Source organism: Hyaena hyaena, unplaced genomic scaffold, assembly GCF_003009895.1.
Source record: "Hyaena hyaena isolate Hyena2069 unplaced genomic scaffold, ASM300989v1 scaffold_163, whole genome shotgun sequence".
In the NCBI taxonomy this organism is placed as follows: Eukaryota; Metazoa; Chordata; class Mammalia; order Carnivora; family Hyaenidae; genus Hyaena; species Hyaena hyaena.
In genome coordinates, this window is record NW_024080794.1 from 2,226,594 (window position 1) to 2,241,137 (window position 14,544).

A 14,544-nucleotide genomic window follows, 5' to 3' on the forward strand; every position below is an offset into this window, starting at 1 on the left:
GGCTGATGAGCAGACCTCATTGTTTCGACATTAAAGCCTCTGAACAGTGTGGCTATCTAGCGATGGACACTGAATTATCTTCATTTATAGCTATCTAAAAACAACCTAACAAATGAGATAAAACCTGAGATGTAGAATCAAAGCTGCAAGGGCGAAAGGGGAAAAGCGAAGCGGTGGCGAGAAATGCTGGCTACACACACAGCAAACCACGAGGACACAAAGGAAATGGTGCAAAGCCTATAAACTCCCCAAGGCACATGCCAACATGCAGACTCAAACTCCAGTTAAAAACAGGAACAACGATAACAGCAGTAGGAGTGAATTTAGAAGAACTCATTGAGACTACTGTACCTGAAAACAAGGGAATTTGTTCTTCCAAATCCTAAAACTAAGGACTCTGTGATCTCAATGCCCTCTAGTCTCATCAAAGGCACCAACTGCTTTAAGAGAACGCCCACCGATGGGGTGCCTATGGCCTGAAACAAGTTGATTAAAAGTGAAAAAGAGGTAACATGATAACTGATGCTTCCTTTAATCGAAGGATGATTCCATTATAACAGTTTAAATGTACTAAACCACATCCCAAAGCACTGCCATCATTTCAGAAAGAAAAAAACAGAGACGGACATAAATTTTAATATAGTACAATGAATGCATTTTTTACCTGGCATACAAATTCTAAAGAATATTTTTATTATGTCTTCCCTTTTTTTAAAAAAATTAAATCTACCGACCCATTCTTAACAAGATCATTTAACGAAAACATGGTTTAAAGGGAAATACTCGTCAAAGAATGAGAAATATGGTATGGAGGGCAGGAATCAAACCTCAGGGCACTAATAAATAAATAAACCTCAGGGCACTCTATGGTTTTAACCAAGTTTCTTAACTTCTCTTAATCTTCAGTTCCTCTCTTGTCAGCAAGGAATAATAAATTATGCATATCAACACTCAATGGAATTTAGAAATGTATAGGATGAAAATCTGATCCCATATACTCCAGATGGCAGGCACAGTGCAACGTGCACTGTGAACTCTAGACAAACAAGCTAAAAAAAAACCTTACAGAATAATTCTTCTGAAGCATGTCACGTCACCTTGTTATCGTAGCTCACTGTACCATCAGGTGTGGTCGCCATTATTTCTGGAGTGGAAGCTCTTAAGTGTCCCGGGCTCATAATACTGGGTTTTGCAACTCCAAAACAAAGAATAAGGTAGTTTCTCCACAAGGTAACATAATTATCTCCACTGCCGGCAGTGCTGGTTTTCTTGGCATTAATTGGGCTACTGGAATTACAGAGTTGAAAACAAGAGTGAAACTAAGTTCTGGATTTTAAATATCACATGTTAAATAAAGATCCTAGGAAGTGCTCAAATGGAGGTGAACAACTGTCCGTCAAGGACTGTCTATGCCGCCAAGAACTATCTGGACAGGGAATGTCTACTGGATGGGAAGTTGAATAGAACTTTAAGACTGTTTTCACCCCTAAGGTTCTCACAGTCTATACTCAGACAGTCATATGGGTTATTAAGGGGGAAAAAAAAACACCTGGCACTGGATAAGAGCTTTTGACTGGTTTTTACTCAATGTTAAGAATTCTGTATTGGGAAGTGCAGAAACTAGAGAGGATTATAATATGCCATTCTTTTAGATAAAACATAAATGCAAGAGGGCAAACAAGAAACAAAACAGGAAAACACAGTTCCCTTACTTTGGGTCTACCAGAGGCATGACCGACTGGAGCCGAGTGAAGGCGTATGGCCAGGCGTAGCTGAGGGCCGTGGGGCAGTGTTTGGGCAAGTTCTCCTGCCGGAGGAAACTGAAGAGGCAGAGGACCCAGGGGTCTTTGACAGACTGAGCGAAAATCCAGACATGGGAAGGGCTCTTCACATCGTAATGGCTATTGACCAGGACTGCATTCCATTCCACCAACCACTGCAGATCCACACTGTGGGTCAGCGGTAATGTGGCCTGAGGGTCCAAGAAGTAGGCAATGAATCAATGCTGAACTGTAAATTACATGTCCTTACCACGGCTCGGCCTGAATGTCCCTTCGTCCACAGTGCCCTCCCCGATTACCTCCTGTAATGGGCCAAGCTTTGAATCTGAAACACCCCTACCACATAGGATGCTCATTTGTAGCCCCTGATGTTTCCTGGGCTAGACTGAGAGCAGCTCAAGTGCAGGGTTCAAGGACACAGGTCATATTTTGAACAGTTTTAATGGCACATAGCACTGTGAATTAGTACACCAAACTGCCCACTGAATATTTGTTGAAAAATTATGGCTTTAGTTAACTTAAACTCAATCATGGATTTGCCATTTAAATTTCTTAAAAGTTATTAACCTCTAAGATTCACAAATGTGTTTTTAATCCCTGTCTTAGTATGGGCCTTTTAATGCCATAATCCTGTTTACCTTTACTTGGATTAAAATACCTTCCCTCTGATTTAGGGAGATGGGTAAATGCCATTTAGGAAGGGCATTTCACTGGTGATTTTGAGGTAAGATACTTATTCTTGATCTATGATCAAACCAACACGTTTGAAAAATTTTTTTGCTGCATATCTCATGCAAGTTTGTATGTGTCATTCTAAATCCAGAATATTAAAGTTTGGGGAAGACCTAGTTTCAAATAATCTGGTAGTTGTGCCCAGAAAGAAAATTGCCTTTACAGCGATCAGGCATTTAAAAATAATTTTAAATGATGTGAATGGATCACCATTTTATCTGATGGATCTACACGTTCCCATGGGTAAGGGTGCTACATTAGTGGTCTCAATGGTGAGTGGGCTGTAAGGGGGCACATCTTGAACTTCAAAGCCAGAGAGAAGATTTCCAACAGAGGCTCCACTCAAAGCTTGTGACCTGGGAAGAGTCCAGACCATCCCAGAGTCTCTGTCTGGGGGACATGAATTTATAACTTGGGAATTATAACGCTAATCTCACCTAATCATTAGGTGAATTACATGAGCTAAGGAATGTAGAAACACCTGGAACAAGGCGGGCACATTCTTCTTCTCCCCTTTCTGTGCATCTTCCTAATGCAGTATTGCTGATCTAGTTACCCCTGGCTCAGGATTTTGATTCTGACAGACAGAACAAAATCACATGAACAAAATATAATCTGCCTGCAAATAAGATATGTATAGAAAACTAACTCGACTCTTCCATTCCGTGTTAAAACAAACTGAATTTCTGAAAGAAGGACTATTCAATACCACTGTGACAGGCTGCACTGCCTAACTTACTAATTTGAGGAATGATCATTATTACTACAACCATAAGCAAAGACAGGGCCACTAAAGGTAGGGATCCATGCTCAGTCTCAGAGAAAGACCATGAAAAGCTCATAAATGCCTTTAGGCTTGGTATTCATTTATAGCTATTTGTGAAAAATGTTCATATTCATTTATAGCTGTTTGACAAGAATATACAAGAGGCATCAGCAATGTGGATTCTGCAAGCGGTCCCTGATCTGTCTGCACTGGCTCTTTTTAGTTATTTAGCTGTAATTAATCTAGGTCCCTTTACTGAACTATGCTGATTGTTCAAAAATCAGATAATTAATATCAGTTTCAATTTCCCTTCATTTTTTTTAAGGAAATTGAAATTTGCCAATATGCTCTTTAAAAAGGGAGAATCTATTTTATGGCAAATAAGGCTATCCTATATTCGGATCAAGTAGCATCAAGTGTCAGTCCTAATACTTCTTTCTGTTTGACTATGGCTCTGCCCCTAAATATTTTTGCATTTCAGTACCTATGAGGGTCAAAAAACATAATGTTCAAGCACACGTAAACCGTAAGTCACCATGTATAAGTTACATATAGTGTCAAGCATAAATAAAGAGAATTAACTTTCTTAAAGAATCCTGAGCAATTCTTCTTGAATTTGCAGTTTGCAAAATATTATCTATACTCCTGGGGCTCAAATTTTGTTTGAAACTTACCTAGGTGTTTTCTAAGCCAGTATCTAAAAAGTCTGCCTTGTTTTCATAAGTACTGTTGTGTCAGTTTATTAATCTGACATAAAACCCAGCATTCTTCCACATCATTTTTCTTCAACTATCTTTGTCAGATCCAGAGTTTATCCTTAAGAACAATTAGGAATCAGGATCAAATGTGTACTCACCGAATCTGAAACTGCTACATGAATGAAACTTTCGAGAATGGAAGAACTTAGCTGATCCATGACATCAATCATAGGTCTGTCATCGTCCTGTACGAAGGGTAGGCAGTTACTCTCCATGGGAAAATGAACCCTTCCCACCCACCCCACTGCCTTTGTTCAGTACATGAAGCAGAACAGCTTGCAAGATAGTGATAAGGGTTTTCTCACGGAAAAGTGAGTGCCAAGATGATGAAAGGTGGTAGATAAAATTCCCTGTGATTCTGAGTTTAGTCTTTCAAGTTTCAGTGGAAGATTATTAGAGCTCCAACTTCACAGTGTACTGAAAAGACATGGACTTGAATTTCCAAAAATCATGCATGTACACAAGGATCTAAACAAACACTCGTGCCTTACGTCATCCATCAGAGTGTTCAAGTTGCCATTAATTTTAAGGAATGGAGATCCCACAAGAATATGCTTTGCTGGACCACTAAAATGTTACATCCATAAGTCACTCATCTGCTAAAATTATTGACTATGATTGAATTTTAGTCCCAAAGAAAGTGCAATGGAGACTGAGCACACATGCTGTGTTATCTATGTCATGTTAAGCTATTTGATAAAAGAAGCAAACTACAGGAGATAGTATCTTATGGAAAATTCTTCTACACAAATATTATGTATATGTATGGATATGTATGTTTGTCATCCTTTATTATAGGGAATCTCAGAAATATCAAATTATTTACTTTAAAAGCCTTTAGGAAAGCCTTGGGTTGTCATTATTCATGTATGAATGAGAATAATTTCACAAAAAATTGTGGCTGGAAAAAAACAGCACAAGCTCACAGATAGAACAGATTGGTGGTTGCAGGGTGGGTGAAATGTAGGAAGGAAATCACAAGGTATAAACTTCAGTTACAAAATAAATGAGCTATGGGGACTATAGCTGATGATACAATAATGCATATTTGAAAGTTGCTAAGAAAGCAGACTATAAAAGTGCTCATCACAAGAAAAAAATTCTGTAACTCCGTATGGTACACATACTAACTATACTTATTGTAGGGATAATTCCACAATGTAAACAAATATAGATTCATTAGTTGCACACCTGAAACTAATATAGTGTTGAATGTCAATGACACATCAATAAAAAAATTATACAAAAATAAAGTTGTGGATGGTCAAAGAAAGTAACATATGAGAAATGTTCTTAACACTGTCTTAGAATAGCAGTTAAGAGCATGGGTTTTATACCTGAAACTAATGTAACAATTGTATGTCAACTATACTTAAAAGGAATATGGGGCTTCAGGGGCTTTCAATTCTGGCTCTGCGGCATCCTCACTGCTGATTTTTGGGTAAAGTGTTGAATCTCCCTAAACTGCAGTTTCAGTAACTGTACACTGGGGATAGTAACACTAGTTCTTAGGTGATCGTGAAGGTTAAATGACATACTCTGTGTAGAGCACAACACAGTGCCATGGTAATTCTTGTCATCATTACTATCATAGAGACTTAATGGAGTTTTCCCAAAATACAGCATGTCTTAGACATCCATTCACCGGAAACCACAGATGTCCTAAAATATATCACAAAGCCATCTGAAGAGAGGTGAACATAAAGCACTGTGATGAATTTGAAAATATTTGGGAAAGACATTGACCATTTTGTGGATCATAAAACCAAGATCAGTGATTTAAAACCAGAAAATGGCAAGTAGCATTTTTCTGAAGAACTAAGTGACATAAAAAACTGGTCCTTCTCCCATCAACCTGTATACTGGATTTGGCCACCTGGGATGGCAGGCAAGCCTTAACATGAGAACAAAGGTGTACAGTACTTGACCAAGCATGGAGGTTAGCTGGCCGATAATGCTTAATAATAGGCTCATTTCTCTGATCTCAGGGGACATATTTCTTGGGACAGTATTTTCTATAATTACTGATGAAATTAAACAAATTTCAGTTTGCCAGACTGTTTGATCCTTGATCATTTTAAGTGGAACTCATTATTTCCTCAAGTTCATTCTTTAATATAAATGTAATAGTATCTTCTTAATTTGATGTTTGCTGAACATTATCGGAAATAATGATCTAGGGGCATCTGGGTGGCTCAGTCGGTTAAATGTCCAGCTTCAGCTCAGGTCATGATCTCATGGCCCATGGGTTTGAGCCCTGTATCGGGCTCTGTGCTGACAGCTCAGAGCCTGTAGCCTGCTTCAAGTTCTGTGCCTCCTTCTCTTTCTGGCCCTCTCCCACTTTCTCTCTCTCTCTCTCTCTCTCTCTCCTCTCTCTCTCTCTCAAAAATAAACAGTAACAAAATTAAAAAACAAAGAAAAATGATACATAACTGAACCTTAAAAGTCGTCATTTCTTAACAAAGCACCACCTCTTAAAGAATCAAGAATGGTCTTTTTCTGTTGCTCTCAGAATATATGACTTCTATAGATCAAGAATGTTATTTTGTCATCAAAAACCCATGGTGAATCAAAAATTATTTCTTGACATCATGTGTGAATGGAAGGACGTAAAAACAGTAATGCATTATTTATAGGTTTTCATCTCAACTTCAAAGGAAAGAAATGAACTGGAAAATTCAAGATAATCCATACCTCAGGTTGACCCAGGGCAACAAACAAAGCTCGAATTTCCTTGAGTATTAAAACGGACAGTTTGCGTGTGGCCACCTGGAAACTGCAGAGTAAAACCAGAGCAAAGCCTTCCACAGCATGAAGGACACTGCAGTGGGGACCACGCTCCGACTGAATTCTGTGGCTGGAGCCATTTGGAATTAGCTGTCATGTAATGAGAACACAGTCTATATTCAGAAAAATAGCAATGGGAGAAGAAGAAACTACTCACATGTGCATCTTTCAGCACATGTGACCTTGTAATATTAAAATAAATTACAATGGGGCACCCGGGTTGCTCAGTCAGTTAAACATCTGACTCTGGCTCAGGTCATGATCTTGTCGTTCATGAGTTCAAGCCCCGCATATGGCTATGTGCTGACAGCTCAGCACCTGGAGCAGATTCAGATTCTGTGCTTCCTTCTCTCTTTCTGACCCTCCCCCACTCATGCTCTGCCTCTCTCTCTCAAAAATAAATAATAAAACATTTAAAAAATTACAATGGCTTATAACCAGACACGAGTATAAATTCATTATTATTCATGACACAGCATAGATCTCTTTTTTCTTTAGATCAATTGTTACTTTGAAATACCATCAACCATCTGTTACCTCTGATAAGAAATAACTTTCAAAGGCAATTAATATTAATAAGAACAAAACTGGTTCCATTCATACACCGTTTGCAATTATACCATCAGTTCAGTCAAAGAGGCCTAATTTGTTTTTAGTCAGATTCCCTATAGACTTTTGGACACCATTCCATTGAATTTTCAAGCATTTACTTCGTAATCACATTTACTTACTTGTATTTGTGTTAGATTCTAATCTAGAGTTGTGTGTGCTTATGAGATGGGTTCTCAAAGTTTCTAAACCACAACCATTGGGGTCTAAAACAAAAGCAAGCCAGACAACAGGGCAGATTCCATATCCGTTTCAGTTTCTCCCTTTGACAAACACATGCAATCCTTGTTTTTCTCCCTTTCGTGCTTTGGCATTGTACAACACACAAGGAAAGAGGAATGACCTAGGATCTGGGATCTTGGTTGTTCCCTCAGCACTGTTGTGCTTCCCTGAGCCTCCACGTTCCTCACACTCTCAGTTGTGTTCTTCCCTCGCCAGGCCCTCTCTCTATCTGCTCATTCAATGCCAAGTCACCACTGCCCCTGCTCTCCTGACAACACTTCTCCTCAACCTGCTTTTCATAATGTTGTCATTGATTTTTACCACTTAGGACTGATGTGTGAAAGAATAAAGAAACCATAAGATTGCATTTTCTTCTCTGTAGATATTGGACAAGGCAACCAATATGTTGCAGGCTAGGAAGAAAACAACTGGTGGGCAGCTCATTTTTATCTATGCATGTCCACATCCAGCTCTATGTGCATGTCCATTCTGGCTCTGTACCCATGCCTATAGCCACTGGCTCTTACAGATTTATAATCATAATTCTCTGAAAAGAGCAATTTCTACTCCCTTAATGGTCTTGTGAATGTTAACAAATCTAACCTGATGATATATCAACCCTGAGTTTCTTGGTCATGATTTACACAGGTGGAAAAATTAAGGGCCACCATGAGGGAGGAAGTTCCTAGATGGCTGGAAGTAAGAACTCCAAAGTTTCTCAGAGCTGCAACATATTTACATACGTACTATATTAAGGAATATAAATTGGTGGGAAGAGTGTGAGAGTTACCTCTGAATTTCTGATCTTGTTGGCTTGTTCATAGACTTTTCCTTGAGTTTGTATGACCAGTTTCCACTGGGTGAGTAGCTGGAGCAGTAGCTTCAGGGATGAATCAAGGAGCGTGTGGTGCATGTCATTTACTTCCCGGAGGAGGAAGTTGGTAAAGCCAAATAGCACATCTTCTCTCCAGTCAGAGAAGTCAACAAGTAAACCCTGAAGAGAATTTTGTGCAATATGTCGCAGTTCGTCGTCCATATGGATAGAGAGCCTGTGAAATGAGTCAAAGGATTTAGTTTATTAGCTTTTCTTCTAGATCTGTGATGAAACAAATACAGGTTTCTGCTTTTACTTCTGTCTCATAAATGAGTCACCCTCCCATATACTCTTCATTCAGCTCCCCTAATGTGGACACCTTATATGACCAGGGTACCTTTATCAAAGTGAAGGAATTAACATAGGTGTAGTGCTATTAACTAAACTACAGATTTTATTCACCTTTCACCAGTTTTTCACTAATGTCCTTTTTTCTATTTCCGGATGGCACCTAAATATTACATGGAATTTAGGTGTAACTGAATGCTTTTTAATACATTATTGACTGTAGAATAAATTACTATCAAACCCTATCACTTTTAAGGATAAGAAAACTGAGTACCAGAGAAACTAATGGACTCACCTGGAATTTCAGTGAAAATGAGCAACTATGGGTTAGATCAATGGTCCACAATTGGTTTTGCCCCACCAAGGGAGAGGTGGTAATGTCTGGAGACCATTATTGATTGTCACAACTCAGAGAGTGCTACTGGCAACTCTCCAGAAGTTAGAAGCTAGTGATCTGGCTAAACAAGCACAGGACAACTCCCTACAACAAAGAATTATCTAGACCAAAATGTTGATAGTGTCAAGGTTGAGACAACCTTAAGTCAACTGAAGAATATCAGGTTATTGGTGGCTTAACCTAGAGATCATAATGATTTTAAATCTTGACATTGGTATTAACCATCAGTTAACATAATGTTTTATAGATTCTTTTATTCATTTATTTAAGACACACATATTTTTGAGACTATCCGGAGATACAAACATAACAGCCCTTAGGATACTGAGTTCAGTATGGTTGTGTCTGTTGGGTAGGGTACTTGTAGGAACAAGGGGTGAGATGGTGCTGGTGAGGAAGCAGAGAGGAAGCTGGTGAAGGGTCTGTGGGCCACTCAGGGAGGCAATACAGCAGGGAACGGGTTAAGTGTGTGTGTTCTGGAATCAGAAAGCTTGGATCAGTGTCTTGCCTCTGTCACTCACTAGCTATGTGACCTTGTGCTAGTTACTCAATCTCTCTAAGCCTCAGAGCCTCATTTGTAAAACAGGGACGATAACTGTACTCACATTTCATAAACTTGTTGTGAGTTTCATTAAGATGGCCCGCGTATGGCATATAGCACCACAATGAGTGTGTGGTAGGCACTCAGTAACTGTTAGCTATTGTTATTTGGAAAAAAAAAAAAAAAAGAACTGTATCTTGAAAGTTATATAACATGATTAGATTCACATCTGAAAAAAAAAATAGGCAGAAATATAGAGAAGCCTTAGAGAAGCAACCAGAAGCAGGACAGAGACCAGCTAGAAGGTCACTATAGTGACTTAGGTAACAAGTGGTGGGGGCCTGACCCAAGGCAGGGAAGTGGTAAGGAAGGAAGGCAGAGAGATCAAAGACACCGGGGAGGTGATCGTATTTCTAAGGACTCAGCAGCCTGGAGGCATTCAGTGTCAGAGGAGAAGAAAATGGCTGAGTCACTGAGAGCGCCCCCAAATGGCTGATATTCTCCTTAATGAAAGGGAGGAAACACAGGGACCCAGAGTGGTTAAGGAACTTCCTCAAAGTCCAGGACATCTAACCCTTAATCCAGTTTTATGCAAAAAACAAGTTCTATATTGTTGAATAAACATGATTTCAAAAACTTGAAAAACAAACACTTTTCATATTCTCTAAAGCATAAAAGCACACTGATTGGTCCAAATTTGACAATATAAACCAGGCAAAAGCTCGTTAATGAGCAGATATATACCAAGTCAGGGAAAATGTATTTCCTTTTCCAAAAGCAAGTGACATTCTACAAAGATGCCAAGAAGGAAGATGTTAAGCTATTTCTTCCGGTTAGACATGCTCCCCTAAGTCTATATTTCTTCAGGAGGTCGCCAAAGATGCCTTTACCCTGAGCTCCCGGTTTAGGGCTGGCCAAAGCAGGAATTTACAAGCTTTCTTTGTATTTCAATCAGCAGCTCTATTTTTTTTTTTTTTCAAAAAAAATGTAAGTGTAACTCTAATGTGTAACACACAAAATCTAGGTGAAAGCTGGGGTTAAGGGCCTGAAGCCCAGCCATTTGGGAAGAAACATTACTCTGTAAGCACACTTGAGTCATTTTGCAGCCCATGGTTTAAAAACACTTGTTTATATAAAACACTTGAAGTCATTTTCCCATCTTAGGTTCATGATTCTTTTTTTTTTAAATTTTTTTTTACATTGATTTATTATTGAGAGACAGAGAGAGACAGAGCACGAACGGGGTAGAGGCAGAGAGAGGAGGAGACACAGAATTGGAAGCAGGCTCCAGGCTCTGAGCTATCAAACAGAGCCCAACGTGGGACCCGAACCCACAAACCACGAGATCATGACCTGAGCTGAAGTCGGTCGCTCAACCGACTGAGCCACCCAGGCACCCCTTTAAGTTCATGACTCTTATTTGTTATATTTACACCTATCTATGGTCCTGACTGTTTTAAAGAAAAAGCTTCCATAGATGATGAGCCACTTTTAGGACAGGAAGAACAGGCACTCAGTAAACATTAACTGATGGCAATACACCAGTGCAGAGGTCGTGGAGGCCTTGCTTTCAGTGAGCTAGAGGGGCTGAGCAGTGTGATTCCGAGGGCATGTGCTGCTCCCACAGACTGTTACTGAATAAGTAACGGTGTGGGTTAAAAGGGGAAAAACCAGAGCTTGAGTAAGGCCACATTCTTGGTTGGACAGATCAGACAAATGACTTTTAATGGAAACTGCTTTCATAAAGGTGAGCTCAGATTCACATGGGATCAGCTTAGTACTTCTGAATAGTCTTGTTGTGTAGAGGTGTACGAATGAAAAGGGAATGATTTCACATTCACAAACCATATCCAGAAGAAAAAAATCCATTAGGAGAAACAGCCCCTTCTAAACTATGGCAGGAAAAAACAAAAGGTTATTAGGAAAAAGTGAAGAATGTGCTGCCCTATAATGTCATCAAACGCAGCATTTATTTACTCTTATTATTTACTCTTATTATTTATTTACTCTTTTTATTATTTCTTAAACATTTATTTATTTTTGAGAGAGAGATAGCAAGAGGGGCAGAGAGAGAGGGAGAGAGACAGAGGATCCGAAGTGGGCTCCACGCTGTCAGTGCAGAGCCCAATGTGGGGCTAGAACCCACAAACCATGAGATCACGACCTGAGCCAAAGTCAGATGCTTAACTGACTGAGCCATCCAGGTGCCCTGGAAAGATGGTTTTAAAGTGAAGCCCAGGACAGAAGACATGAACAGACACTTCTCCAAAGAGGACATCCAGATGGCCAACAGACACATGAAACGATGCTCAGCATCCCTCCTCATCAGGGAAATACAAATCAAAACCACACTGAGATACCACCTCACGCCAGTCAGAGTGGCTAAAATGAGCAAATCAGAGAACTCTAGATGCTGGCGAGGATGTGGAGAAACGGGCACCCTCCTGCACTGTTGGTGGGAATGTAAACTGGTACAGCCCCTCTGGAAAACAGTGTGGAGGTTCCTCAGGAAACTAACAATAGAACTCCCTTATGACCCAGCAATAGCACTGCTAGGAATTTACCCAAGGGATACAGAAATGCTGAGGCATAGGAGCACATGTACCCCAATGTTCATAGCAGCACTCTCCACAATAGCTAAAACATGGAAAGAGCCTAAGTGTCCATCAACAGATGAATGGATCAAGAAGATGTGGTTTATCTATACCATGGAATACTACATGGCAATGAGAAACAATGAAATCTGGCCATGTGTAGCAACATGGATGGACCTTGAGGGTGTTATGCTGAGCGAAATAAGTCAGGCAGAGAAGGACAAATACCATATGTTTGCACGTATAGGAGGATTAGGAGGAACTTGACGGAGGACCAAGGGGGAGAAGAAGGGCGGAAATGGTGGGGGAAAGGGAGAGAGGCAAACCATGAGAGACTCTTGAATGCTGACAAAAACTGAGGACTGATGGATGTGGGGGGGAGGGGGGATGGGCATGGAGGAGGGCACTTTGGGGATGAGCACTGAGTGTTATGTAGAAACTAATTTGACAATAAACTATTTGTAAAAAAAAAAAAAAAAAAAAAAAAATAAAGTGAAGCCCAGGAGACAATGGTTTCCAAAAGTAGGAATTTGCTGATAGGTGGGTTGATAGCCTTTGGAACAGTTCATCAGAAGTGGCTGGAATTTCCTCTCTGCAGGTATTAAACAATAAACTTGCATCTATTTATGGTGCTCTGAACTGCATCTCAATTAAAATAAATTAAAGTAAGAGAAATTAAAATTAAAGAAATAACATTAAATGGTTTATTGAGGCAATATATGCAGTTGAGACTACAGTTCTCAGTTAGATACCCAAAGCAAGTAGCCACCTTGCACTATACAGACACATACTGAAAGGTGAATGGAAAATGGTATATGATAGATATTTTTCAGGTACCACAGAAGATTGTGAACTGTGTACACATTACCTCATAAATCTCCACAAATTATAAGGAAGCATTGCATAAGAAGTGTTTATTTGCCATTTTGCGTCAAACCAATGACATTTGTCACTGCCATTTGGCTTCAGGAAAATTCTGTTCATTTGGGAAACCAATTTTACTCTTTTGAAGTTCAAATCTCTTTCTCTGCAAATAGGACTAAATATGTGCCCAGCTTTCCTTAACATAATGTGTCTTAAAATGCATTGTACACCATGGCATAATCTTTTATGCAAATGCAAAGATGCCTAAAAATAATAACTCACATTTGTCGAGAGCTTTCTGTGTTCTAGGCACTATGTGAAGTAATTTATATGGATTATTTGATTCTAACAACCTTATGACAGATTGTTGAAAGGGAAAGGTGGACAATGAATGGCAACCCCTTAGTGCATAAGCTCTGCTGCGGGAAGTGACAGAGGACAGGAGCCTGCATGCTGTTGGGGGAAAGGTCCTTCCTGTGGTCAAGGGACAGAGCAGGAAACATCTGGGAGAACAGTAAGAGAAACATGATGCCTATGGCCAAGGACACAAGTAAGCCCCTCTGCTGTGTGGAGAATCCCAGGGGTACCCAGACAGCTGGGAAGGGCAGGCTCTGTGAGCGCAGGAAGGAAATTCTCCCCAGGGATCTTATGATGTCAGGGCAGCCAGTGTACCTTCCATGGAGCCTAAAGGGAAGGGTTCCTCATACAGCCATTGTAAGTCGGCTGAGCAATGCACATAAAATCAGAAACATAGTAGTGTGGAGAAAGGGGTTTGCCAGTTCATTCCATACACCATTGTCCTGTGAAACATACTACTGTAAGTCTGAGGTTAGAGCATCTGTGGTATGTAGCCATTGCCTGAAATGCTGGGAAGGGTCTCTGGGGACAGCGATGTGGGACATATCCTTGAAACCCCTTATTCAGGGAACTGAACTTGGGCGGGTTGAGGGGCGGACAGGGAGCTGGCATGATGTTGGTCTTATTTTGCCAGCTCTAAAGACAACCAAGTTTTTCTCCAGTAACAGCATACCATGGATGTGACCGCAAAATATCTGAACTAAAAGGTCTCATACCTCTCTGACTAGACCGTATATGGTCTCAAGAAGAGTTAGCTCAGTCCCAGTGTGATTGACAATGGGCGAATAAAGTAACTACAGACTTGAAACCCACATTTATTGTTGTTGAATTTCTTCATTTTGTCCTCTGACCCTCTCAAGGAGGTCTGAAGGGGCTCATTTTTTCATAGGTTAACAGGACCCAAGGGGTAGGTCGAGCACTCCAAGTTATCTTCCCCTTAAGGAGAACAGCCTTTGGCTTCTTTTAAAGTCTAT

At 40.1% G+C, this 14,544-nt stretch overlaps 1 protein-coding gene across 5 annotated transcripts in view; it reads right to left on the bottom strand.

The window, feature by feature from the left end:
• FRY (FRY microtubule binding protein) overlaps nucleotides 1-14,544 on the bottom strand; it is a 258,661-nt gene that overhangs the window by 111,493 nt on the left and 132,624 nt on the right. For all 5 annotated transcript variants that reach the window (XM_039239842.1, XM_039239840.1, XM_039239841.1 and 2 more), the window contains 6 exons: nucleotides 8,446-8,704; nucleotides 6,732-6,914; nucleotides 4,136-4,222; nucleotides 1,713-1,972; nucleotides 1,098-1,287; nucleotides 352-476 (listed from right to left, as the gene is read on the bottom strand). In XM_039239842.1, the coding sequence (XP_039095773.1) occupies nucleotides 352-476; nucleotides 1,098-1,287; nucleotides 1,713-1,972; nucleotides 4,136-4,222; nucleotides 6,732-6,914; nucleotides 8,446-8,704 (1,104 nt within the window). The remainder of the gene's footprint in view (nucleotides 1-351; nucleotides 477-1,097; nucleotides 1,288-1,712; nucleotides 1,973-4,135; nucleotides 4,223-6,731; nucleotides 6,915-8,445; nucleotides 8,705-14,544) is intronic.